Source organism: Ochotona curzoniae, unplaced genomic scaffold (assembly GCF_017591425.1).
Source record: "Ochotona curzoniae isolate NIBS_2020 unplaced genomic scaffold, NIBS_Ocur_1.0 contig_2657, whole genome shotgun sequence".
In the NCBI taxonomy this organism is placed as follows: Eukaryota; Metazoa; Chordata; class Mammalia; order Lagomorpha; family Ochotonidae; genus Ochotona; species Ochotona curzoniae.
The window spans coordinates 432,426-459,132 of NW_024465540.1; the positions used below are offsets into that span (position 1 = coordinate 432,426).

At 39.9% G+C, this 26,707-nt stretch overlaps 1 protein-coding gene across 2 annotated transcripts in view; it reads left to right on the forward strand.

Annotated features, from left to right (window-relative positions):
* LOC121152790 (cytochrome P450 3A6-like) overlaps positions 1-25,592 on the forward strand; it is a 45,453-nt gene extending 19,861 nt beyond the window's left edge. For both annotated transcript variants that reach the window (XM_040974952.1, XM_040974954.1), the window contains exons 7-13: positions 253-401; positions 15,142-15,269; positions 15,488-15,554; positions 16,718-16,878; positions 18,911-19,137; positions 23,788-23,950; positions 25,497-25,592. In XM_040974952.1, the coding sequence (XP_040830886.1) occupies positions 253-401; positions 15,142-15,269; positions 15,488-15,554; positions 16,718-16,878; positions 18,911-19,137; positions 23,788-23,950; positions 25,497-25,592 (991 nt within the window). The remainder of the gene's footprint in view (positions 1-252; positions 402-15,141; positions 15,270-15,487; positions 15,555-16,717; positions 16,879-18,910; positions 19,138-23,787; positions 23,951-25,496) is intronic.
* Positions 25,593-26,707: the final 1,115 nt, after the last annotated feature.

Here is a 26,707-nt window from a genome sequence, read left to right on the forward strand (position 1 = left end):
TCAGGATATGTTAGCGTGAAGCTAGATCTGAAATGTGGTCAGCTGGATTTGAGCCAAAATTCTGACTGTTGATGTGTGCTTACTAAACATGAGCCACTGAGGCACTATAACTGCGTCCGGATGTGGTCCAGGAGTGCTTTTGCCGTCTGCCTGTTGTGCTTGACATGTGCTTGCTCAGCACTTCCTGCTGCATGTGTGGCTCAAGAATGGCAGATAGGTGCTGGTTTTAATTGTTCTTGTCTCTCTCTACAGAATCCTTGGGGCATACAGCATGGATGTGATCACTAGCACATCATTTGGAGTGAACATTGATTCCCTTAGAAACCCACAGGATCCCTTCTTGAAAAATCTCAGGAGACTACTTAATTATAATATCTTTAGTCCTTTACTTTTCTCAGTATGTAAGTATTTATTCATCTTTTTATAATGTGTCTTTCAGAAGTTATTAATAAACAATAACAAGCCTATTTTAACTGTATAGTTAAGCCATCATTGTTGCCAATTCTAGAACATTTTTGTCACTTCAGTAATTCTGTTCCTTCTTTCCCCCTGTAGCACTCATCTTTTATCTCCATAGATTGACTATTTCTTAAGCTGTATTCAAATGGAATTATTCCACACAGGTTCCCTTGTGATTGGTTTATTTCAATCATTGTTAGGAAGCAGTAATGTTCCGTTATGTAACTTTCAATCTTTTGTTTATCAATGCATTCATTGGTTATTGGACATTTGAATTGTTATTGTTTTGGCTTGAAAACTGTGTTCCTTATTTATTTTAATTTTTTGTGTTAACATGCGTTTCAATCTTTTGTATATATATTCAGTGATAGAATTAGTGGCAATTATTCTGTTTAGCTAATTCAATAACTTTCAATTGTTTTTCAGTAATACCTGTATGATTTTGTTTTTCTTACCTGTAGTGTGTAAGGGTCCAACACTTTCTCTTTCTTGCCAGTGCCTGACTCTTGCATTTTTTCATCATATAGCCTTTCTATTGGATAGAGGTCATAACCCATGCTGATTTTAATGTTAATCCTAAATTGATAATTGCATAGCTATTATTCATCATTGTCATGCTTTCTTTTGATAACTGTCTACTTAAGTTCCAGTGCCATTTAATTAAATTATGTTTTCCTGTAATTGAATTGAAAGAATTCCTTATATTATAGAGAAAAGTGTCTTTACACGTAAATGGTTTTTAAGATTTTCTCCTGTTCTGGTGGTATCTTTCAGCATTTTACACAGTTTCTGTGTAAGGATAAATAATTTTTGTTTGTTCCAGTATTATTAGTTTCTAAATAACTTTTTCATCTGATGATACAATTCCATAGGCTATTGAATTTCCCTTAACTCCTCTTTAAATTCCTACTGGTGTGATTTCTTCTATATTGTGGCAATAGTATGGTTAGTAATAAGCAGTCATAAGTCCAGCATTCTGCTATTTAAATGTACTCTGATATTGCAGGTATGGACAATGGCTGAAAGTCTAGGTTTGTGGGGATCTTGTACTCTAAATATTTGCTGTGTAAGTGCAAATGATTAACGTTTGATGATGTATGATATGTGTATTTCCCTTTTTTGCTTGTGATTTGAATATCAGGTCTAGGAATCCATTGTCAAATCTGAAGTCATGAACTCAAACCTCTTGGCTTTCTCTTAAAATCATACAGCTTTATATCTGCTGTGTCATAAGTTGATGCATTTTGGTTTTCTAAAGCTATATATTTTTTATTTGAAATGCAGAATTAAAAAGATGGTGATTGTGGTTGGTTGGAGAGATGGCAGTAAGAGATTGAGAGCCAAAATTTCATCTCTGATCTTGTTTATATTGCAGATTTTCTCAGGTTTTTGGGACAGGGCAAGGCCAAATCCAGGAGTTAGGAGATTCATGAAGGTCTTTACTTGAAGCAAGGGCCTTAGAACTTGTGCCATCTTCTGCTACATTTCCGGGCTACATTAGCAGAAAGCTGGATGGGACTTGGTGCAGCCAGGACTTGAAGCAGCACCCACATGGGATGCCTCAGATGCAGAAAGAGACTTAATTTCTCACAACATAGTGCCAGTCCTTGGAGTTAGCCTTTTACAGAATGATTTTAAAAAAGGCTCTCTTCATTTTTGACTGTGACTGTCTAACTGTAGCAGCACTAATGGTTGAACTGAATAGGCCTCTCCCTTATATGGAAATAGATCATTCACGTTATTCAGTTGAACAAAGAAAATAAGGATTACTTCTGGTCTCTGTTTCTTTTATTTTGATCTCTGTCTATATTAAAGGTCCTATACTACTTGCTGTGGTGTTATAGCCTTCCATATGTTGAAACTGGGAATTCTGAGAGGGATTTTCCATCTGTTGATTCCTTCCTCAAATGGCTGTAACATTTGGAGTTGAGCTAATCTAAAGCCAGTAATCAACATCCTTTTCTGGTCATTGTATAAATTCATGTATTTATTGAAAAGTCAGGTTTACAGAGAGGAGGAGAGACAGATAGTAAGATTGTCCATGCATTGGTCCACTAAACAAGTGGCCATAACAGCAGGAGCTGAGCTGACCAAAGCCAGGAGCCAGGAGCTTCTTTCCTGGATTCCCATGCAGGTATAGGGTCCCAAGCATTGGCCCACCACCACTAGCTTCCCAGGTCACAAGCAAGGATGGGTGAAGGAGCAGCAGGAATATGAACTGGTGCCCAAATGGGATCCTGCCTTATGGAAGGCAAGGATGTTAGCCACTAGGCTATTGTGCCTTGCCCTGATTGAGTCATTTATTCTGCAGATAGATTATTGCTCAGGTTGCCACTGCTCAGGTCTTGATATTTAATGTTACTATCAGAGTAATATTAGTTTCATACTATGCATGTGCAAGTATATATTCTCCCAAATATTTTTAAAGTTAATGTTATTAGTTTACAATACAGTTCCATTAGTTCTAGAATTTCCCCTCCTGCCTCCTAAATTACCTTCCCTTCATTAATATCCCCTATAGTATTATAACAGTATAGTCCATCATAAACAATCCATCATTCTGTTGTTTAAGTGTATCTTGACATTGTAGGTATGGACAACGGCAGAGTCCATCATCCCATTGTTAAGGTATTTTTAGCAGTTTCATTGGAAGTCCATCTGTGATTTGAAAGTAGAGTTGAACATACCATTGTATCTTCACACTGTTTATGAAAGTCTCTATGACATAGTCATTAAACATGCCCTTCATGAAAAGCCATAAAACAAAAGCAGTCATATGTGAAAAGGGGTAAATTTACACCATGAAGTCATGAAGTTAAATAGCATGCTGCTGAATGACCAATGTGAAACTGATAAAATGAAAAAGGAAGTAAAAGCCTTCTGGAAGAAAAATTATGCTAGTGTATGACCTATGTGTCATTGAATAAATTTGTAGGAAAAAAAAAACATTTAGAAATAAAATAAAAGCAAAAATATTGTAACTCATTAAATGTGGTCAAAGCAGCATTGAAAGGGACATTTATAACAAGAGGTGCTTACAAAAGAATCAAAATATCTCAAAAGAGTGATCTGATAAAGCATCTCAAAGATTGCTTAAAATGGAAAATGAACAGGGATTTGGAAATCATAAAGAAAATCACATCAAAATGAATTGGCGCTAGAGACTATTAATTGCATTAAGAAAGAGCAGTTTTTATTTTTTAACATATTTTTAATGATGTTTATAAGTTGATTCAAGTAGAAAAGGTTTAGTATCAGGGCAAAATGGGTCAAACCATTGTGTTCACATTTTCTTTTCCTTCTTCCTGTATATGGGGGAAGGGGAGAGTAAGGGGAGAAACCAAACTCAGCGTACAAAGCACTTCAGTACCTGAGGAATGGAGCATGGTGCCTGCTGTCGTTGTAACATCCTTGATATGGAGCATGCCACAAGGTTCTTCTCAAGTGGATTCAATGGATCTAAAATGCTGTTGATCTCACAGACGCAAACATAAGGATATCTTCCCAAGGCTCAATTTTTGACACAGTCCACCTCTAGTTCTCTGTTGGCTCAGAAATGTGCTGTCATGCTTCATTGTAGTAGTTGTCCAATATGACTGCCCTCTTACCATTGCTATGGTACCAGGTGTGCTCTGCAGGCTCCAATGGTCCGACACATCTGCCATGTGCTTTTGGGTATGCTGTCCACAGCTCTGTCAAAGCCACAGGGGAGGCCCAATTGGGATACATGCACTCCACTGACAGTCCACTGATCCTGCTGCTCTCCATGGTTGGAATTATGAGTTCAGCAGTATTGTTCGGGAATCCTCATAGCAATCTTTTATATTTGACATGACTCTTCTGTGTATACCCACCTTTATGGGGTACAAGTTTTTCTTTCACCTATGTCACCTTGGTTCACATGTTTCCTATGATTAACATAGGTAACCCATAGGTTACCTATGTTCACACTGGTAATTGCAATTGCTAGGTCAGATCTATTTCAAGCCTCATTTATTTTTAGTTTAATTAATTTTTTTGGTTATTATTATCAGTTTACAACACAGTTCAATCAGCCCTTGGGTTTTCCCTAGACCATTGATTAATCCCACTCCCAGCCAATGAGTTTTTCCATATCATTACAACAACATTGTTCCTCGTAGACTGTCATAAACCCAATAGTGTGGACATGACAGTTCAAATGTTCAGCATCCGATTGTCCAGTAGCACCCAACATTTTTTACTGGGAGTCCATCCTTGATCTAGACGTAGAGACCTATACTGAACCATATCGTCAAATTTGGACTTGCCAGTCTCCTCTCCACAGTCAGTATAAATCCCTTAAGCTAAAACCAGAACTGCAGGGGCCCTAAACATTCCCCCACAGCATCGGATAGCAGATGCTAGCACTGTAGTCTAATCTGTAAGGTTAAACTACAAACGTATTTGGAAAGTGCAGGAGCCAAGTGTGGGAGTGGCCTATGAAAGAAAGAGTGGGCACCTCCCTCTTGGGTTACCACTCTCACTGGAGAACATGAAAACTAGGACTGGGGCAGGAATGGCTGGACACAATGGCACCCACCAACATGTGTGTTGGCTGGGTGGTGGAGTTGTATGAGATGTACTAGACTTTAATGCCTGATGACACATATGAGAGCTGAACAGGATGTGGGAAAGACTGGACTAGTCTGCTGTATATACTGACAAGCCTGGGAAGCTAGGGCAGGACAGGCCTGGTGGGGGATTATTGTGTGTTGATCTGACAATGCTGCGGCTCCCACTGGTTTATGTGAGCACCAAATGTGAAGTGGGAAGAATCAGGCTGGACTGCAAACACACATTAGTTCCATTAGAAGATAGGCCCGGAAACTGAACGAACCCAGAAATTGCAACCACCATCTGATTGTGGAGATGGACTGTGCTGCACTTTTATTTGCAAGTAAACACAAGAATCCTGTCTAGGATCACCTCAGACAAAGTTTCTTTGGGGATCTTCCCAATTGAACCACTGGATTCAAAACTCTAACCATGAAGAAAAGTGCAGGTTCCATGGTGCGCCATGGATTGCAAACGCCAGATCTGAGCCTCCTCAGAGGCTTAGACAGAGCAGTGAACAGCAAAATCAGGGGCACATGGAGGATATGGCAGTCTATCAGAACCTGCAGAGGATACCTGGCAGCACAACAGAGGACAGAATATATCAACTACCCCAGTTATATAATGGCAGTGATAAACTGTGCAAATTGAGACTATAAGGTGGACTATGCCAGCCAGTGAATTCTACAGCGACTTCATCGTACTTGGAATGGCAAGAATGGCATCAAGTCATAACTGTTGAATTATCAAAGCCACTTAAGCAAGACACTCAGAGCATGGTCCACATTCCGGACCTTGGATCAAAGGGAAGCTTGTTGGGGCTTCTCCCTTTATCTCCACCTTTACCCCAGATATAAAAGAGAGAGAGAGAGAGAGAGAGAGAGAGAGAGAGAGAGAGAGAGAGAGAGAGAGAGAGAAGACGGAAATAATAGTCTTATCCACTTTCCTGTAGCCCTTGAACCAGTGTGCCCTAATTAACCATGTAAAGATTGTCAAGAATAAAGAAGTTTTTTAAAAAGGCACAGAATAAAGCCAACAACAGGAAGAAAAAAAAGAAATTTACAGTTCCATGAAGCTAAATAACCTGTCACTGCATATGATGGTCTTAACTATACTTACTGTACAGTCCCTTAAATGAAAAGCCACAAAATAAAGTCAGCAACAGGATAAAGTGAAGAAATTAAAAATACCATGAAGTTAAATAACATAAAACAGAATGACTAGCATTTGCTGAAGAAACAAAAAAGGAAATCAAGCACCATTCTAAAGAAAATGATACTAATATATGACCAGAGTTAGGGAAGAATTCAATGAGAAAAAGAATGTGTTTTGAAAAAATGAAAATAGAAACAATATAACCCACGAGATCCAGTTTCCGCTGATCTTTGTTCATGAGATATATCTCCTTTAGGTAACAAAGAGATAGGTTTGCCATTTTTAATCCAGTCTACTCTTCCAAGACAACTAATTGATGAGTTAAACCATTTACATTCACAGTTAAAATAAGTGGGTGGCAATTTGGACCTGTCATTTGAGGAATGAGTTGTTCAATGATTTAAACTTCTGCTCCTATTTTATTGTAATGATCGTCACATTTGTCTTTGGTATTGGTATATGCTATTCCTCTTTTCTGTCAAGAAAACATCTTTAAGTATCATTTGTAAGGCAGGCTTAGAAGAGGAATATTCTTTTAACTTTTCTTTATTTTGGAAGAAATTTATTTCATTTTTATAGATCATGTGTCATGGTGAATATCACTTTTTGTCATCCATTTTCAAGTTCTCTGCTTCTCCTGGGTGCTGTTTTCCAATTCTTTCTCCATGTTAGGAAAAATTTCCTTTACTATTTCTTTAAAAACAATTTTAAATCCAGTTTCTCTTTCTGTATCTTCTGAGACTCTCATAAGACTATATTTTCAATTGAATAGAATTTTTCAGTTATTGAATACTTTTTTTCAGCTTAATACAGCTCTGCATTCAACTTTTTGTTTGCTTCCCCCTGCTGAGAGAAAATATTTTGCAATTCTGAGATTCTTTCTTCTGCTTTCTTCATTCCATTTTGGAGATTCTCTGTTTTACTTTTCATTTGCACCATTAAAAAGCAGAAATTCTTCATTTCTGATATATCAGCTTTCCTTTGAGTCATTGCTGCTATTTCCTTGTAACACATTCCTTAAATTCTTAGTATTCCGGCTTTACATGCTTCTCGATATTAAGGTTTATACCAAGTATTTTGAACTTTGACTCACCCATTTTTTCCATGTATTGCTCAATTAATTCTGAGGTTGGCCAAGGCTATTGCTCCTCTGCAGGAGAAGCTTCAGTCATATCCATTGTGCTTTTACCTCTGCTTTTGCTCTTTGTCACTGTACTTCTGGTTATTAGATACTTCTCTTTGAGGCATGTTTCAACACTGTGTTTCACACACAGGTCTGCAGTTTGATTTTACTTGTTGTGGGTGGTATGCAGTTCTTTGTTTATGGTCGCCTATACCACTCCCTCCAGCAAGTTTCAGATATGTACTCTTGTGTTACACTTCCACCACGGTTTGTGTACCCCAGCTTCTGGCTCACTACTTTCTATCTCCAGTGACCATGTACTGTTGTTGCACCATTTTCTGTACAATGTTTCTCCCATTTTCAGTCACATATTTCTCAGGATTATGGTGTATGTGCAGCTCACTGTTGTCTCTACAGTTTCAAAGCCTTTGTAACATTGTACAAGATGACACCTCATGTGAAACTTGTGGAGTTCTTGATCAGCTGGCCATTAGGTCTGCATGCTACCTGGACCTATTTTGGGAGAAACTTGAAGCATGCCACATTGTTGTAGTTTGCTGAGCCAGAAATGAGTTCACTTTTAACTTAGTTCAGGTGCAGTTCTGTCCTATGTCTATTGTCTCCCTACACAAGATGGCATCCAATTGGGCTCTAGTGGGGTTAAGCTCTGATATCTGCCCTGTTCCCACACTACGTGTGGAATCTGATGCTCTGTTTCTGCTCTTGGTCAAAGCAAAAATGAAAACAGATTGGGCAATTCTTTGTCTAGGTTTACTTTTTGAGTTCTCAATCAACTAACCTTTGCACATGGTTTCTGGTGGAGTTCCAGATCCTGATGCAGTTCAGGCAGCCATTTGCTTAATGTCACTGGTGTATTTGTTCACTCATGCACCACACCATTGTATTTGCTACTTTCCAGTGTCCCTCAGACTGCAAGTTTCCCTCTGTTGTTGCTCTGTTCTTTTATTTATTTTTATATTTTCTTGAAGGTGCACTCTCTGCTTGATCCTGGCTAACACTTCTCTATTTAAAAGTGTCCTTCTACTGCTACACATACTGGCAAACCAGTGTAGGAGGTGGGCCTGGTTGGTATTATTGTGGATCGCTCCAACTAGGCTACAGCTGCCTCTGGTTTATGCCAGGGCCGAGTATGTGCTGGGCAGCACCAGGCTGGATTACAACATCCATTGGTTCCAGTGGAAGTCAGGGCCAAAAACAGAACCAACCCAGCGATTGCAACCACCAGCTGATCGGTATGATGGACTGTGCTGGGTCCTGTACTTGCTAGTACATACAAGAATCTGGTCTGAGAACACCTCAGACAAAGTTTCTATGGAGATCTCCCCAATCAAAATGCTGGACTTAAAACTCTAACTAAGAAAAGAGAGAAGACAGAACAGGTCAATCAACCATCTCAGCTATATGTTGGCAGGGAAATACGGGGCTAACAGACTCTATGATGGACTATGTCGATCAGTGAGTTCTTCAAAGACCTCAAACTGCTTGGAGTGGCAATATTATCAGTGATTCATAACTGGTGAAATATCAAAACCACTTGAGCAAGAATCTCAGAAGATGCTCTACATCTCAGACTTCGGGTGGGTGGTAAATTGGGTGGGCCTTCTCCCTTAATATCCCCCTCTAAACATGAAGGAAACAATATGGAAATAATAGTCCTACCCACTTTCCTATAGCCCTTGAACCTTTTTTACCGTAATTAACTAAGTAAAGATTGTCAAAAAATATAATAAAAAAAAAGTGTCCTTACACCAGCATGATTAGCTTTAGCCCCATTGCTTACATAAAAGGATAGGTGCTGCATCCCACCCTAACACTGTCCTCCACATAGTCTGCCCTCATGTACAGCTTTGGGAACTACAGTCTAGACAGAGTTACCCCAAAAGCTTCCATATTCAGGAGATTTGTCCAGTCTGTCATCCTTCTCCTTTAGCTCTCATTCACATATTTGGGCATTGAAGCGTAATTCATCCCAGTTGACTCCACTCTCCATCCTGCACTCTTGCCAGTGTGTACCAATACATGTCATGGCAGGCCTGCCTGCGGTCCTGGTTCTCATGAACAAGCCATTGTTTAAAGAAGTTGAGCAAAACAATGTTTTACTCAGTCTAGCAAGAAATGCAAGAGAGAAAACCAAGTAAAATTAGAGATGAAAAAGAAAAGATCCTAGGAAACAAATTAGTTGATCTCTTCTGGAGGATTGGATTCCTTGATCAATATGAGGTTTTCTTCATTGCTTTAAAAGTTTTTCATGTCAAACTCTGTAATATCTGATATAAGAATGACCATGCCAACTTGCTTGTTACTTTTCATTAGCTATGGATATGATTTTGCATCCTTTTACCTTCAGATTCTGCATATCTTTGTTGGTGAGATGTGTCTCCTTTCGGCAGCAGATAGATGGGTTTTGTTTTTTTGATCTAGTTCTCTAATCTGTAACACTTGATTAATGAATTTAATCCATCTACATTCAGGGTTAATTTGAATAGCTAATATTCGGTCCTGATATTTTAGCAAAGGGCTGTTCTTCATTTAGTCTTTAGTTGTCCTTTTAATGGGGCATTCTCTATGTCTATCGTTGCTTTTTTGGGTGCTATTCCTCTTCTTTGTCAAGAGAATATCTTGTTAAAGATTTATTTTTATTTTTTTTTATTGGAAAGACAGATATACAGAGAGGAGAGACAGAGAGGAAGATCTTCCGTCCGATGATTCACTCCCCAAGTGAGTGCAACGGGCCGATACTATGCCGATCCAAAGCCAGGAGCCTCTTCTGGGTCTCCCATGCGGGTGCAGGTTCCCAAGGCTTTGGGCGGACCTCGACTGCTTTCCCAGGCCACAGGCAAGGAGCTGGAAAGGAAGCGGGGCTGCCGGGATTAGAACCGGCGCCCATATGGGATCCCGGGCATGCAAGGTGAGGACCTTTAACCACTTGCGCCACCGTGCCGGGCCGGAGAATATCTTTAAGAATCATTTGTGGTGCAATTCTAAAGAGGAAATTCTTTGAGTTTTTCTTTTATGTGAATGTTTTTTTACTTCATTTTCAAAGACCAAGGAAAGCTTTTTTTAAAATTTATTTTGGTCTGACTACAATTTTCTTTTATTATACATAACATGTCACTCAATTCTCAATAAATTACCTGATTGTCTTCAAGTGCACTTTTAGGGGTGTGTTCATTGTTTTATTTAGCTGAAGTGATCTTGATTTTCATGTCATAGCAAGGATTTCATTGGTAAAACCTATTGGGATTTCTCTGCCCCTTATTTTATATTTTCCCTGATTCTTTCCCCAAATTAAGAAAGTTTTTATTTGTTATTTCACGACACACATTTTTAAAGCTCAGCTTCTTTCTCTGTCTTTTTTGAGACTCGCATAATTCTTATTATTGGACTTTTAATACTATTCCTTAATTTTTAAATGGTTTTGTTAGCTTGTTCATCTTCCAGCCTTTCAGTTATTCTCCCATTTTTGAAAATAATGTCTTCCAATTCTGAGATTTCTTTCTTCTTTGAGGGTGCCAATTAAGTTTTAATTTGCTCCATTGTGCCTTTTATTTGTAATTATTGACTTGATTTTATTTCAGTATTGTTATATTTCAGTGTTGCTGTGTGATAAGTTCTTTAAATTCCTTAGAGTCCTGTGTGTGTTTCTCATTGTTTTTAAGAAGTTTTATAACAAGTCTTTAAAAGTATTTTTGGAAATTTTATTTTTGATTATTTGTACATTAAGGATTATGGTGGGAATGGGCAAGGGCTAGAGGAATGTGCCTGAGCTCATTAATTCCAAAATCTCATTTTTGCTTCTTTTTCTGGGTGAAGGGGGAAATAAAGGGAGAAGCCACACCCATCGCCTCAACCACCACTGTTCCCTGGAATGGGACATGGACACAATGCCATCCCAGAATCCATGATGTAAGGCATGCTCCTAGGGTCCTATTTAAGTGGTTTTGATAGCTCAGTAGTTTTGAATTACTGCCGATCTTGCCACTTCATGTACAGTGAAATCCTTTCAGAGCTCACTGGTTGACAATGATTTAAAGTTTGCCCAGATAGTCTCTTCCAACACTTGGCCAGGGTAGTTGATCAATTTGTTTTTGTTCTCCATTTTATTTCGTGGTACCAGGTACCGTCTGAAGATTCCAATACACTGCCATATTCTCCATGTGTATCTGGATATGCTGTTTACTGTTCCATCTAATCGACTGAGGAAACCCAGCTCTGACACATGCCCTCCATGTTCAGACCATGGAGCCTACAATTCTCCCAATGTGTGGAGTTCTGAGTGTAGCAGTCATGTGTGGGGATCCCCAAAGCAGCAGCATCTGAGTTGATCTTGGACCTGATTCTTGGGTTTGCTTGCCAGTACAGGGTCAGGGACAATCCATCTCCCAAATCAGCCCACATGCAAATTGGTGATTGCAAATGCTGAATCAGTTCTTTCTCCAGCCTCATTTCCTATGTAAACCAATGGGAGTTTCAGCCCACACTGACCCTGCCCACTACACATTCATCCTTCATGTAAAGCAGCAGAGCTGCAACGTAGTCAACACAACACCCAATAATCCGCAGCAGGCCTACCCCCTTACCTGGTGGCCTTGCTTGCCAGGATACACAGTCAATGAAACACTTTGTCCCACACCGTGTTCAGCTCTCATACATCTCGATTGGCCCTGAAGCCTGACTCAATCAAACCAGCCCACTATCCAGTCGACACACATGCTGGTGGTTGTCACTCTATCTAGCCATGCTTGCCCCAGTCCTGTTTTACATGCCCTTCAGTGGGAGTGATACCCAGAAGGGAGGTTCTCAATGTTTCCATTTTGCACCCACTCCCATTTCCAGATCTTCAATTCTCCAGGTGGTTCTGCAGTTTAGCTTGACAGAATTTGCCCCTGTTGCCAGCACCTGACAGCTGATTCTGCAGAAAAGCCCAACCATCCTGCAACCACTCTGGCTTAAGCATGTATAAGTGGATACAGTTAGCCCTGCCTGGCTTTTCCCTAAACTAGTTCATATGCAGGCTAATAAGTGTTTTTCTACTACGCTTATACCTCTCCCCTCTGGGTCTCATGAGTGCTGCTTGGGTGCTTCATCCCAATCTAGCATGGGCCCATCCCATTGGCATATATTTGCCAGTGGATGCTCTAACCTGGCTCAGCCATGCTTATCTCCAGTTCCAGCTCTCAATGGAGTAGGCTACAGCCTAGCCCAGCCCAGGGAGCACCCAATCCTGGCCCTCATGTGAACTGGTTGGTATTGTGGCTCAGCTCTACCCAACCTACACTGCATTGTGGTGCTCAGATTGGCCAGCGGGTGATATGAGCTGGTAAATCCTGGCTTGCCCCAGACTTCAGCCAAAAGTGTGCCAGTGGGTACTGTAACCTCTCCTAATCTGGGCTGTTACCTGCCTTGGTTCTTGCACTCACCTGCAGGGACTGTATACCAACAGAGGAGTTTCCCAAACTCCTCCATCAGAAATTATCCCAGTGCCAGTTCTCTCACACTCTGGTGGGTCAAAGCCCAACAACTATGACCCACATTCAGACCCTGCAGGAACAGTGTCCTCTCCTAACCAGCCCTCACACATTTGGGTTCTTATTGTTGGGTGTTTCAACTCAGTAAAGCCTGATCCACACCCAGGCACAGCTTACACATGGCTCAGCAGGATCAGAGACCTAGCCCAGCCTTTTTTTCACCCACCTTGGTTCACATGATTATTGGTAGCTGCCGCATTGTAGCTTGATTGTCATACCACATACACACTTCACACCCATGCCAAGGTACTTTGCAGCCATGTCTGGAGGAGACCATAGACCCCTCCATCTTCACACTCATCAGTTGGAACCCCCACCCTGCTTGGGTTTCCCCTTAGATCTTCAACCAGCCCTGTTTTTAGCCAAACATTATGCACATGCCAGTGGTTGCTCTGCCCCAGTTTGGCATAGCTCTTCCCCTATCTGCCTCATGCCAACTCTTAGATATGAGAGTCAAACCTGGCATGATCTCCACTCCAGCATGATTTCTGCACTTGCTAGTGTGCTAAGGTTTGCTTGGCTTTGCCGTTCCACCCCCTTCCAAAACCAACACACACTTGGCAGTAAGTGGAGCTACGTTGTCAAGCCTATTACCCAGGCCTGAACCATAGTTCACTAACAGGAACTATGGCCAACCAGAGAAGTTTCCAAAGTTCCCTTACCTTGCTCAATCCCAGATATAGATCTCACATATGCCAACTGGTGTAGATCCATACCTCATAGCGTGCCCTTTCACCAAGCCTATGTATGAGCCAGTTAATATGTTGGCCTAGTCTGTCCCATGCTCTGATTTAAGGTGCACATACAGGTGCTGCAGCCTGAATCTGCCCAGTCTGGTCCTGGCCCCAGTATCCGTGCATGTCGGCAGGTCCCATGGTCATGCCTAGTTCAGCACATCACTACCCCCACCCTTAAGCTATCCAGTAAGATTTGTGATTCCATAGGATTAGGCCCATATATTCTCCACAGAATCTACCCCTGGGCCTGGTTCTCTTGTGTGTTCATTAGTTTCATGGGCAAACCTAGCATTCCTTGTCCCCTATGCTGACCCACACTGTCAGATACTGTGACCTAATCCTGCCAGGTATGTCCCTAGTTTTTGTGTTTTGTGTGGGTTTGTGGTGGTCAGCAGTGTTTCATGCTAAGTCCAACTCAAGGTTTCCATTTTTGAGTGCATCTGTCAGACACATAAATGCCCTCTGACATCTCCCCTCCATACTGACAGCTCTCAGGCATCTTGCCTACTTTCAAGCACAGTGGCCTTGTTGCTGGGAGTTCTTCAGGAATAATTATTTGCAAAAGACTCCCTGAGCTGTCATCCCTATGCCTTAGCCACTCACCCCCTTTCCTAATAAATCCACAATCGTTGTGTCCAACAGTGCATGGGTTCTTGAGCCCAGCTTTTGCAAGCATAGTTATTGATTTACTTATCCAGACCTCTGCCTCCCCAACAGAGTCCAATATTATGGAATATGTGCTAGACAGTTGTCTTACTCCTCCACCCACCCAGGATCCAGGCCTATTGAAATTCTCCAGGCCTGGTCCACCAGCACACCAGGGCAGCATGCTTCTCCATCTCCTCACCTTACCTGACAACAAGCACATGGAGAATTCCCAAGGGAATTTGCATACCTGCTTAGATGTGAGGTCTCAGGTCCAAATATGCCCCACTGTTGCTATGCACTCCCCAAGCTCACGTCCTCCGGATCCCATGAGCTAACACACTCACCTATCCCCACTGCCTCCCCCATCTCAGCAAGGGAATGCTTGTTTTAAAATTTTTTATCCCCCATTTCCTCGATGTATTCCTCAGTTTACTTTATGCCTGAAAAGGGTTTTTGCTTCTTTGGAAGGGAGGCATTAGTAATATTCATTGTGCCTGTCTTTTCTTTTGCTCTTGGTCATTGTACTTCTGGTTAGATTTCTCTTAGGCTGGTTTCTAAGCTTTATCACCATAGGTCTGCAATTCATTTTAAGGAATGGGTTCAATACTTCATTTGCAGTCACTGGTGCCATTCTCTCTGGTGAATTTCAGTCCAGGGCCGTTGTGATTGCTAAAATGAAGGAAAGACTATTGATGTTCCATTCTTGTAATGGCCTCTGTGTGTGGTTGTGTCATTATTACTTAGTGTTTGTTAAGGAAGTCTAAAGAAAAGCTCTGAAGGAATGGTTTCTTGTTGAGACCCCGAGGACATTTACTCCTTTGATAGAGAAGTTGTATTTGTGCCATATAGATTTTGCTTTACATTATGATTTCTTTATTTTTTCTTTTTCCTATAGCACTCTTTCCTTTCCTCACCCCAGTGTATGAAGCATTGAATATCAGTAAGTATCCCGGAGATGTTACAGATTTTTTGAAAAGCTCTGTTGAAAAGATTAAAGATGATCGCCTCAAAGAGAAGAAAAAGGTAACTCTGATGTTATTTGCATGAGGATGTTCTGTTTGTCCCTTGTTTGGGGGCCTATAACTATATGATCATTTTGAGGCATAGTGTTGAGATGATGATCCAGGCCACTCCAGTCAGACCTCTCGGTTTAAGTGGGGGCTCCTCAGGGAGCAGCTGCAGTGCTGAGCTCCTGATGGACTTGACATAAGGTTATGATATCTTTAACCATTATCTTTCAGCACCGAGTGGATTTACTGCAACTGATGATTAACTGCCAGAATTCCAAAGAAGTTGATTCCTACAAAGGTAACTGAGAATGTATAGGAAGCTCTGATGCAGGATTGGCTGTGTCATACCTAGACCTATTTTCAGAATTTGAGGAACTTCCTTGTTGTCTTGCATAATTGTTGCTGGAAAAATTGTATTTTTAATGAGCTCCCAGGTGCTGTTCATCCTTGGACTGCATTCTGAATGTCACAAGTTTATCTGTATTCCATTTTTGTCCCCTTAATTTAACTCTCATATATTTTGACAAATTATCCTTTACTTTTCATACAATAAAGCCTTGGTATTTTCCAAGTGGTGTACTGGTTGCACTGTGCATGTGTGACAGAGAAGCTTTCTCCTGAAATCACCCAACTGAGATGGTGATGAGGATGTTGTAATGAAGAGAGAATGATAGGACTGGGATAAACTGGGATAAAGTGAACTCACGCATTTTTTTTTTCTGGCTCTCTATGGATAAATTTTCTTTTAAAAAGAAAAAAAAAATGGTCTATTGGCAACACAGATCAGATTTACAGAGTGAAGGAAAGACAGAAAAATCTTCCATCCACTGGTTCACTCTCTAATGGCCACAATGTCTAGAGTTCAACCGATCCGAAACCGGGAGCCAAGCGTTTTTCTCCTTACACCCATGCATGTGCATGGGCTCTTGGCTTTGACCATTCTCTATTGCTCTCCCAAGCTGTAAGCAGGGAGCTGGATAGGGAGTGGAACTGCTGGGAGATGTACTGGCATACATATGTGATGCTGGTAATGGAAGGTAGAGCACTAGCCAATTGAGCCAATGTGCTGGGTGCTTATACATTTTTTTTCCTACAAGAATTTTGAAATTTAATGTAAAAATGTTGTTTCTTAAAACATTTGTTTATTTAAAATAGCCGTTACAGAAGGAATTGGAGAGTGAGTATTCTACCTTTACTGGTTGATTCCACACATGGCTGCCAAAGCAGAAATAACCCTGGAGCATGGATATCCATTGAAAACTCTTTAGCATGTTCAGGGGTTGAAGTAGTGGAGCCATCATTTTTCCTTCCCAGAATTATTAATAGAATGCTGGATTGGAATTGGAAACCTGGACTTGAATCCAGCAGTCATATCCAATGCTGTCTTTGCAGGCACTAGCTTAATTGTGTACTATAACATCTGGTTGAACTTCACTTAAAATATTTTTCTTCTCCTTTTAGCTCTGACTGATACAGAACTTCTAGCCCAGTCAATCATCTTTCTTTCTGCTGGTTATGAGACAACTAGCAATGCTCTTTCTTTCATCATGTATTTATTGGCCACTCACTCTGATGTCCAGCAGAAACTACAGCAGGAGGTTGATTCAGCTTTTTCCAATAAGGTGAATGAATGAGTGAGTGAGTGATACTTGGGATGGGTGCACTGTGGGGCAGCGGTTAGTGTCTTGATAGAATGCCTCGACATCACCACTCCGGGGACTGCTTGCAAAGTGTGTGGTGAGGATACTTCATTGACAATTAAAGGAATAAGCTAAAAAGAAAAACACATGGAGAAACAAGGCAGAAGCTGTAACTCACAGAACTATGACATCTGTGGGAATGATCTTTGGTCGCATGTGTGTTTTACAAGAATCCATAGTGTCACATAGTAGGAGTCTTTGCTACTCAAGTCTGAGGTCACTTGCTCTGCTTCCATTGGCTGAATATTGTTTGGTTGAGTTTTTGTGTGAATGAGGCTGGCCTGGGCTGGTCTGGACGGGCATGGGGATGCAGACTCTGCTCTTCTTCCTGCCATTCTCATTCTCCAATCACAACATCCGTGTTAAAGAAGACAAGAGATGATTTAGCATGTCTGTTCTTGATTCTAAAAAAGCCTGGAATCTAGTGTGGTGTGCCTGTTTTACGTCCAGATTAACACCAGGATCACCTTCTAGTTTGCAGTTGAGTACTGAAGGTATGCCTGAGGAACTGTTCTAGAAACAGTGTGCAAAGAAGAGGTGCTTTCCTATCTGTATAGAACTCTCACTTGACCTGAATTTGTTGCCACATTTACATGAATTAAAAACAAAATTGAGTGACATTATATGTCCATATTTTCAAATAAAAGGTTTCTTTTTCTGTTGTTTCTTTTGAGAGTCAGATGTACAGATACTGGACACTATGCAAGGCACATGCTTGCATTGAAAGAAACAAGACTAGATTTGAACAGTAATACTGCAATAAGGTGGAGCAATCCACCATGTGAGGAGGGCAAGGATATGGGAAGGGAGAACATCAGAGCCCATGAAACATTATTATAAAACTGAATGCAATAAAAAGTATATGTAAAAAAGTACAGAAAATGAAAAAGAAGAGGTATAGAAAAATCTTGCATTTTCTGGTCACTCCACTTATGTCCACAATGACCAGTGTGGCATCAGGATGAAGCCAGACAGTGTAAGGGATTTTCTTCTTTTCAAGTCCCATTTGTTGGCAATGTTGTAGCCTCTTTTTGAAAGGTGATATTGACTTTGCATATTTTTGTCGAGCATAGTGTTCTACTCTATGCATCTCTCCTTCTAATATATTTTAATGGAATGTCATATATATAAATAGGAAGAGAGGCAGAGAGGAAGATCTTATATCTGATGGTTCACTCTGCAACAAACAGATCTGAGCAAATACAAACCAAGGAGCCAGGAACATCTTCTGGGTCTCCCATCTGGTTTCACAGTCCCAAGGTTTGGGGCCATCTTCGACTGCTTTTGCAGACCATATGCAGAGAATATAATGAGAGTGAGGCCACTGTTTTAGATCCGACCACCATATCAGATTCTGGTGGGTGCAAAGTGAATTATTTAGCCACTAATCAACCATGGTGTGCCAAATATTTCTCTTCTTTTTTAAGATTTATTTTTATTATGTTTTTATTGGAAAGGCAGATATACAGAGAGGAGAGACAGAGAGGAAGATCTTCCGTGCGATGATTCACTCCCCAAGTGAGCACAATGGCCGATGCTATGCTGATCCAAAGCCAGGAGCCTCTTCCAAGTCTCCCACTCGGGTGCAGGGTCCCAAAGCTTTGGGCTGTCCTTGACTGCTTTCCCGGGCCACAGGCAGGGAGCTGGAAGGGAAGCGGGGCTGCCGGGATAGAACCGGCGCGCATATGGGATCCAGAGTGTGCAAGGCGAGGACCTTAACCGCTTGTGCCACCGCGCCAGGCCCTAAATATTTATCTCTTTAATACACATGAGACAGCATGAGTATTATAAGGACACATTGAGATTTTCTGGCCCTGGTTAGAGGTTTGTCCTCAAAATGTCCTAGTTTACAACTACTTACCATATCTGAATGCACTGCTTATTGAACACAATGAAAGGACAACTGTTTTAATTTCAAATCTCATTTTCTCAAAATCTGTTTTTTTCTTCCCAGGCATTTGTCACATATGATGTCATCATGCAAATGGAATATCTGGACATGGTGGTGAATGAAACTCTCAGATTATACCCAATTGCTAGCAGATTTGAGAGAGTCTGTAAGAAAGACTTTGAAATCAATGGAGTATTCATTCCCAAAGGGACAGTTGTGGTAATTCCGGTCTATGCCCTTCACTATGATCCGAAGTTGTGGCCAGAGCCTTATGAATTCCACCCTGAAAGGTAGAGGAAAACACCTTGAATCAGGCTGGTTTAAGCATATCTCTTAAGTGTTTGAGTAAACAAAGAACTTGTGATAGCAGAATCATTAGTTTTGTAATTTTACTTTTTATTATCATTTTATGATTTTCAAAATTTTACATCTTTTTATTACTATCATTGTATGAAGCAGTTCCCTAAGCCCTTAGGTTTTCCCTTATCCCCTCCCCAAAGCATGCCCCCTCACTGAATTCCCCTATATCATTACTATAGTATAGTTCTTCACACAGATTCACATGTCTACCATTGCGGACATGGACAATGGCAGAGAATCCAGCATCCCGTTGTCAAGATATAGTAAATGGTTTCATGGAGAATTGAACTTTATCTGGAAGTAGAGATGCATACTGCATTGTATCTTCACATCTAGGTACGACAGAATCCATTACACAGTTATTATACATCCCCTTAAATGAAAGCTACAAAACAAAATCAACAACAGGAAGAAAAATAGAAATTTGCAACATGAATTTAGAAACATGCTATTAGATATGATAGTCTCTGTTACACAGCTACCATATGTCCCCTTAAATGAAAAGTCACAAGACAAAACAAAATCAACAATAGGAAAAACACAAAGGAAATTCAAAATACTATGAAGTTGAATAGCATGCTGCTAGACATGACAGTTTCCATTACACAGTTACTATATGTCCTGTAAGTGAACCACCAGAAAACAAAACTAACAACAGGAAGTAAAAAAGAAATCAGCAATGCCATGAAGTCAAATAACATGTGACTGATGAATAATGTGTTGCTGAAGAAATGAAAAAGGAAATCAAGAACCTTCTTGAAGAAAATCATGCTACTGTATGATCTATGATTCATTGAAGAATTTAATCAGAAAAATGTTTTTTGTACAGATGAAACTAAAAACAAAAAATCAAAATCAATGATATACAATTTTCACTCATCTTTATGGGTGAAATGTGTCTCCTGTAGAAACCAAATAAATGGGTTTTGTTTTTTAATCCACCCTACTAATCTATGACGTTTGATTGATGAGTTTAAGACGTTGACATTCAAGGTTAATATGAATGGATGGGACTTTGATCCTGTCATTTAACAATGAGTTGTTCATTGATTTAATCTTTTGTTGTTATTTTACTGAGATGTTCTAGCATTTGTCTTTGGTTTTGGTGGGTGATATTTCATTGAATATACCTTTAATCCCAGCTTCTGCATCCAGCTTTTTGTTTGTTTCCCCATGGCATCAGAAAATATCTTGTAAATGTGAGATAACTTCTTCTGCCTCCTTCATTCTATTTTGGAGACTCCACTGCACTTGTGATTTGCTCCACTGTATTCTTCATTTTTGATACATCACTTTTTATTTGATTCATTTCCAGTATGACATGTTCGTTGAATGCATGCTTTACATGCTTCTCATTGTTGATAAGATATTTTGTAACCAGTGTTTCGACTTCTGTATGCCTCATTTTCTTGATGTCTTCCTCAGCGGACTCTGAGTTTGGCAAAGGGTTTTTTCTCCAATGCAGGGGAGTCTTCAATCATATTCATTGTACCTTTGTCTCTTCTTTTGGTCTTGGTCATTGTCGGTCAGGTTAGCAGGTTCGTCTCCTTGTGGCATGTTTCTAAGTTTTGTCACCCATATGTGTACAATTAGATTTTACATATTGTCGTTAGCACACTGCTCTTTGTTTGCAGTCAGTTGTGCTATACCTGCCATAAAGTTCAAGGATTGGGTTCTTATGTCAGATTTCTACCATTTTCTCCATAGCTCCAGCTCCTGGCTCACCAGTCTCTAACTCCTGTGATCCTGTGCAGAGAGTACACTATTGTCTGTACCACCTTTCTCCCTCTTCCAGTTGGAGCAGGTCCCAAGATTAGGGAGACACAAGGTGTCCTAGTTGCTAGGATGTTTTTGGTGGTGATCTTGCCTGAACCAGTTGGCCATATCTCAGGGCTACATAGACCTATTTTGATCAATGAAAGTTCTGTGTCATTTTCCGTTCGGGAATTAAGTGTGTGGATTTTGTATTGGTGGTGATTCTGGATATTGTCTTCTTCTGATACACATAGACAGTACATACAAATAAAAACACACATAATTTTGGTGATATTTATGTTTAACTGTATTTTAGTAACTGTTACCTTATTTTAGGTGTCCAGCCTTTTAAAAATTATTTCCAGTTTTGTTACGCTAATTTCTTTGTCGGTCTCATGTCACAGTATCTATGGAAAAGCTGTCTACCTTGCATCTGATAGCCTCTTCTTTGGAGCAATTGTAAAACCAGAGGCTGTGTTGAGGAGAAGTCCTCATTGCTGTTGGACAGAAGAGTCAGTCAGGACAGAGGATAGTCTGTGTGCCCAGATCCTGGTTCCGGTTGCCATTCTCTGGCAGCTCACATGTTGTCTTAGTAGTGAGTGACACTTTCCAGTGTGAATTAACCAGATCTTGAGCCTGTTTGCTGTTCTTGGAAGTAGCAATATAGGTCAGGCTGCTGTACAATTTGAAATGGATGATTGACTACTAAGGTTGTTTTAATAAGGAAAAATGATTCAAGAATTTGTAGAGCACTGGCTGGCAAGTCAGAAGCATTGGGACACAGATTTTTCAAAAAAATGTTTATTTTATTTTCACTGCAAAATCAGATATACAGAGAGGAGGACAGACAGTGGGGATGATCTTCCATCCGATGGTGTGAGAATTCACTCCCCAAGTGAGGGCAACGGGTTGGTGCTGCACCGATCCAAAGCCAAGAGGCAGGAAGTTTATCCAGGTCTCCCACATGGGTGCAGGGTTCCAAGGCTTTGGGTCATCCTCAACTGCATTCCCAGGCCACAAGCAGGGAGCTGTAAGGGAAATGGAGCTGCTGGCACCCATATGGGATCCCGGCGTGTTCAGGGTGAGTACTTTAGCCTCTAGATTAAGGCACCGGGCCCGGGATGCAGACATTTTTATCACCTACAGGTGGACTTTCTGTTGACAGAAACTGTGTTGTGGGTTTGTTGACCCTACTGATAGTATAGAGTGCTCATGTGGTAATTCTGAGTTAATTTTGTGTTCATATAACCTTTTGGTTTCAAAACCATCAATTGTTTCTTTCTTGCAATCAGACCTCTACTTTGTTTAGCTTCTTTCTTGTTCAGTGGCAAATCCATAGGGTTCTCTTTGATTATTCTAGTCACCAAGCTTTAGGTGTCAGTGATTGCCCTGGCAGTGAGAACTCTAGATGTTATCAATGTAGATTCTGGATAATGTTTGAAATATGCCCATATGTAACAGATACAAGTCTTTGGGGGCAATTCTAATTCATCTGCCTGTGCCTAATACTTGTCCCAATACCCACAATCAATGTCAGCTTTCTCACATGCTACATTGCTTTGATTGATAGGCTATTGGGTGTAAAACATATACTGCACTCCCTCTATTGATATGGCATTTTAAGCAAAACAATCTATAGGGGCCCAGCTCATTGGCCTAGTGCCTGACGTCCTTGCCTTTCCTGAACCAAGATCCCATGTGGCTGCTGGTTAGTGACTCAGCAGCCTTGCTTCCCCTCCAGCTCCTTGCTTGTGGCCTGAAAGGGCAATCGAGGATGACACAGGATGTTGGGACCCTGCACCAATGTGGGAGACTTGGAGGAATTTTCTGACTCCGATTGACTTTGGATTGACTTAGCTCTGGCAATTATGTCCTCTTTGAAAGTGAAACTGTAGATGGGGAATCTTCCTCTCTCTCTTTCTCTCCTGCTATATCTATATCTGACTTCCCAATAAAAATGATAAATAAATGTTTAAAAAATAACAGCCTATAGAAACTTAAGCATATTCTCTTAAACTGTAGCACTATTTTAAACTCAAAGTAGTATTTTCATGATCATTTTGCCAATATAAACATTATTTTCTTCATACCATCAAGTATCTAGGAATTTTGTGAATAAGTTTAAAATTCAAATAATTTATAGCCTGGTTGAAGAGATATAAAAGCATTTACTCATACCCTAATAACTGATGCTATTAGAGTAGAGTAGCATTAGATGTCATCTCAGTAATATCACTTATTTGTGGTAGGGGAGAAGTAGTGTGCTGGAGGGGAGGATCTCAAAGAGTATTTGATGGAGAATTTGGAAAGAGAAGGAGTATATGGAGAGGGAGTGAATTGAAGGAAAGGCCAAAGGGAATGAGGAGGAAGACAGGTAGGAAGCAGGTTGGAGAAGAGAGAAAATGAGGAGAAGAATTATTTAGATACTAGGAGGTATCATCTTCTCCCTCAGTTAACATATGCCCATAGGGTTGTCAGTTGAAGCAGGTACCTGCTTTCCCCTCCATCATCCTTACTTCCCATATGTATTGCAGAATGTGAACTCATCAACACCCTCAATGTAATTTTAAGGTGTTAAGCTAAATGTAATTTTAAGGTGTTAAAGCTTTGTAAACAGCACTCACATCACCTAATCAACAAGAAAGAGGTCCTCAAGAGTTAGGGTAATTGGCATTTGGAAAAATTCTCTTATTTACAACTCTTAAAGCTCAGTAATAGTAAGATTTGAATGGCCAACCCACAATTATGTGAAAGATGTATTTGACAACCCGAAATTGATGCTTTTAAGCATCACTAATGTGTTTTCATTTCTGTTATGGAACCAGGTTCAATAAAAAAAACAAGGGCAACATCAATCCTTACATATACCTTCCCTTTGGAGCTGGTCCTCGGAATTGCATTGGTATGAGGTTTGCTCTCATGAACATGAAACTTGCTCTGGTCAGATTAATGCAGAACTTCTCCTTCAAGCCTTGTAAGGAAACCCAGGTTAGTGTGCTTCATGTAGTGAGAATGTATTTTTCTGGCAGGTTTTTAAAAAACTGAATGTTGTAGTGTTATAATAGAATATTTTGTCATTACAGCATTTTTCTTAATTTTGTTTTCCTACATATCTGAATGCTTCCACAAATTTACACTCTACAGTGTCGCTTTTGTCCTTGAATAAACCTTCAATAATATTTTTGTGGGACTCATCCCACAGACAGCATGCAAAGTTTAAGGAATGATTTGACTTGGATTTGAACTTACTTTGAAACCTGTGTATGTCTTCTATGAAAGTGTATGATTGCATTTCATATTTAAATATGATTACATGTTATATTTATATTATAAAATATGTTCTTCTACCTCCATGTCCAATAACATGAGAATCTGTATAACAGAATCCCTAAATTTTAATTGCTCATTATATTGATTATTATACTCACCTCAGAAGGGCTTGTTTCAGAACTCCAATGTGATGACAAAGATAGATGAGAACTAATCTGTGAATTTCCTGATGCCTTAGAAGGTAAATTAATAGTTATATTTTGATGCTCTGAAGTACATATTTTTGTAACCATTAAGTGAATATTGTCCTTTGAATAATTACTTTTGATTCCGTGCTTCTATTTCCATTCCCAGCATGTTTGTGTTTATACCCCTCTTGAATTCATCTTCAAATGCGAACTGTTAATACCATGAAAATGGAGTAACAATACTCAAGCAGATATATACTTGTTTGGAATGGCTGTTAAGTAATCCCAGTTCCAGTGGTTGTCAGGACCTGTCCAGTGTTCATCTTTTTCATCTTTTCCTGGACTTGTCATGGGAGGAGTTTACGTGACTGTTTCACTGATTCCTACCAGGAAAGGTTCTAGAAAGCCTATTTCTAGTGATTAAGTTGCCTTTAATATTCATCTCCTTAGTATGATTTCTGCAGAGAAACCTAGGAGGATAGAATTGGCCACCAATTGAAAATCAGCGTGTAAGTTTAAAGCTGTTTAAAGAAATGGAGTCATCCCAGAGAGAAAGGTCTCTGTCACACTTGGTGTGGGATATTTCCTCCTTGACAGGCTTCCAATCATCTTCATCTTGGCACTTCCTCATGTAAATGAGGATTTGCTTGTACTTCTCCTTACTGAGGGGAGAACCATTGGATGCTTCCCCACACTGAACAAAAGACTAATTGATAATGAAGCTGAGAGGGTTCTTGAAAGCTCTTCAGAACTTCAGAATTTTCTTCTTTGCCATTTAAAGTACATTTGAAGGCAAGAGGAAATTAAGAAACAAAAAGCATATACTTTCTTTCGCATCACTAATTGGAATTTACTTCTCCATAATTTGGGAACTATCCATACACTTAAAATGTGAATCACCCATTCAAGAGTAGATTTCAACACAGAATACTTAACAGCATGTGACTTTTCGAGATGTGTTCACCATATATTAGGGATGATGTTTACATTTTTCACTATTGTTATTGCTGTTGTTATTGATGTTATGGGTGGTGCTTAATTTCTTGCTTCTCAGCATGCTTACTTCACCATTTCAGATCCCACTTAAACTAGCCCCACAAGCACTCCTCCAGCCTGAGAAGCCCATTATGCTAAAGGTCGTGTCAAGAGATGGGACTGTACACGGATCTTGATTATAATGTGGACTTTGCCTTTGTTCTTCATGGAAGCCATACTCAAAAAACACCAGAGACCTCAATGTATTTTGTTAATAATAGTTGGAAATAATGTTGTAACTGACCTGTGGTAAAAAAGGAAGGATTCTAGACAATGAGCAATTTGATCCATCTGTTTTGCGGAGTTCTGTCTATTGTGTAACACAGAGGAGTTGAGTAAATCAGTTCCAGATATGTAGACTCAGCTTCTGGTTGTTTTTGATCATTTCTCTCCCTCTTCTTTTAGTCTTCTCATTGTATGCCTAAGCTGAACACACAATAACTAATCTTCCTAGTTTGTCAAGAATTCTAAAATAGATTTGAATAACTTAGTTTGCCCAGTAATGTCAGTTGTTTTTTATGGTTTATGTTTATTATTTTCCAGTAAATATCCATTGAATATGCCAATTTCTTTATAAATTCTTCTAATTCATTCTTGCATTTAAATGGGAATCTATCATACTGAATCAGTGAGAACCAACAACTCACATTTTCCATCCTCATATGCAATGTGTGTGAAGCCTCCTCAAGAATTCCAGAATGACTATTTTTTATTTTGCTTTTTATTGCTATCATTTTATGGTACATTTTCAAAGGTCCTGGGATATGCCTAACCCCCAATGCCCTCCCACCTCTGTGAGTTCCCCCTATGACATGACTATAGTGTAGATCTTCATACACAGTCATATCTGTTTCATTGTGGCCATGGACAATGGCAAAGAGTCCAGCATCCCATTGTCAAGATGTAGTAAACAGTTTCATTGGGAGTACATCTTTGTCTGGAAGTAGAGATGCATACTACATTGTATCCTCACATCTGGGTATGATAGTCTGCATTATATAGTTACTATACATACATTTAAATAAAAAGGCTAATTATTAAAAAAGAGAGAGAGAGAGAAAGGAATTAACAACACCATAAAGTTAAATGCAATATGACTGAATGATTAATATGCCATTGAGTAAATGAAAATCAAGAATTTTCTTGAAGAAAATCATGCTACTATATGATCTATGAGTCATTGAAGGGTTTCATCCAAAAAAGTATTCTGAAGAGATGAAACAAATAAAGAAAAAAAATCAAAATCCATGAA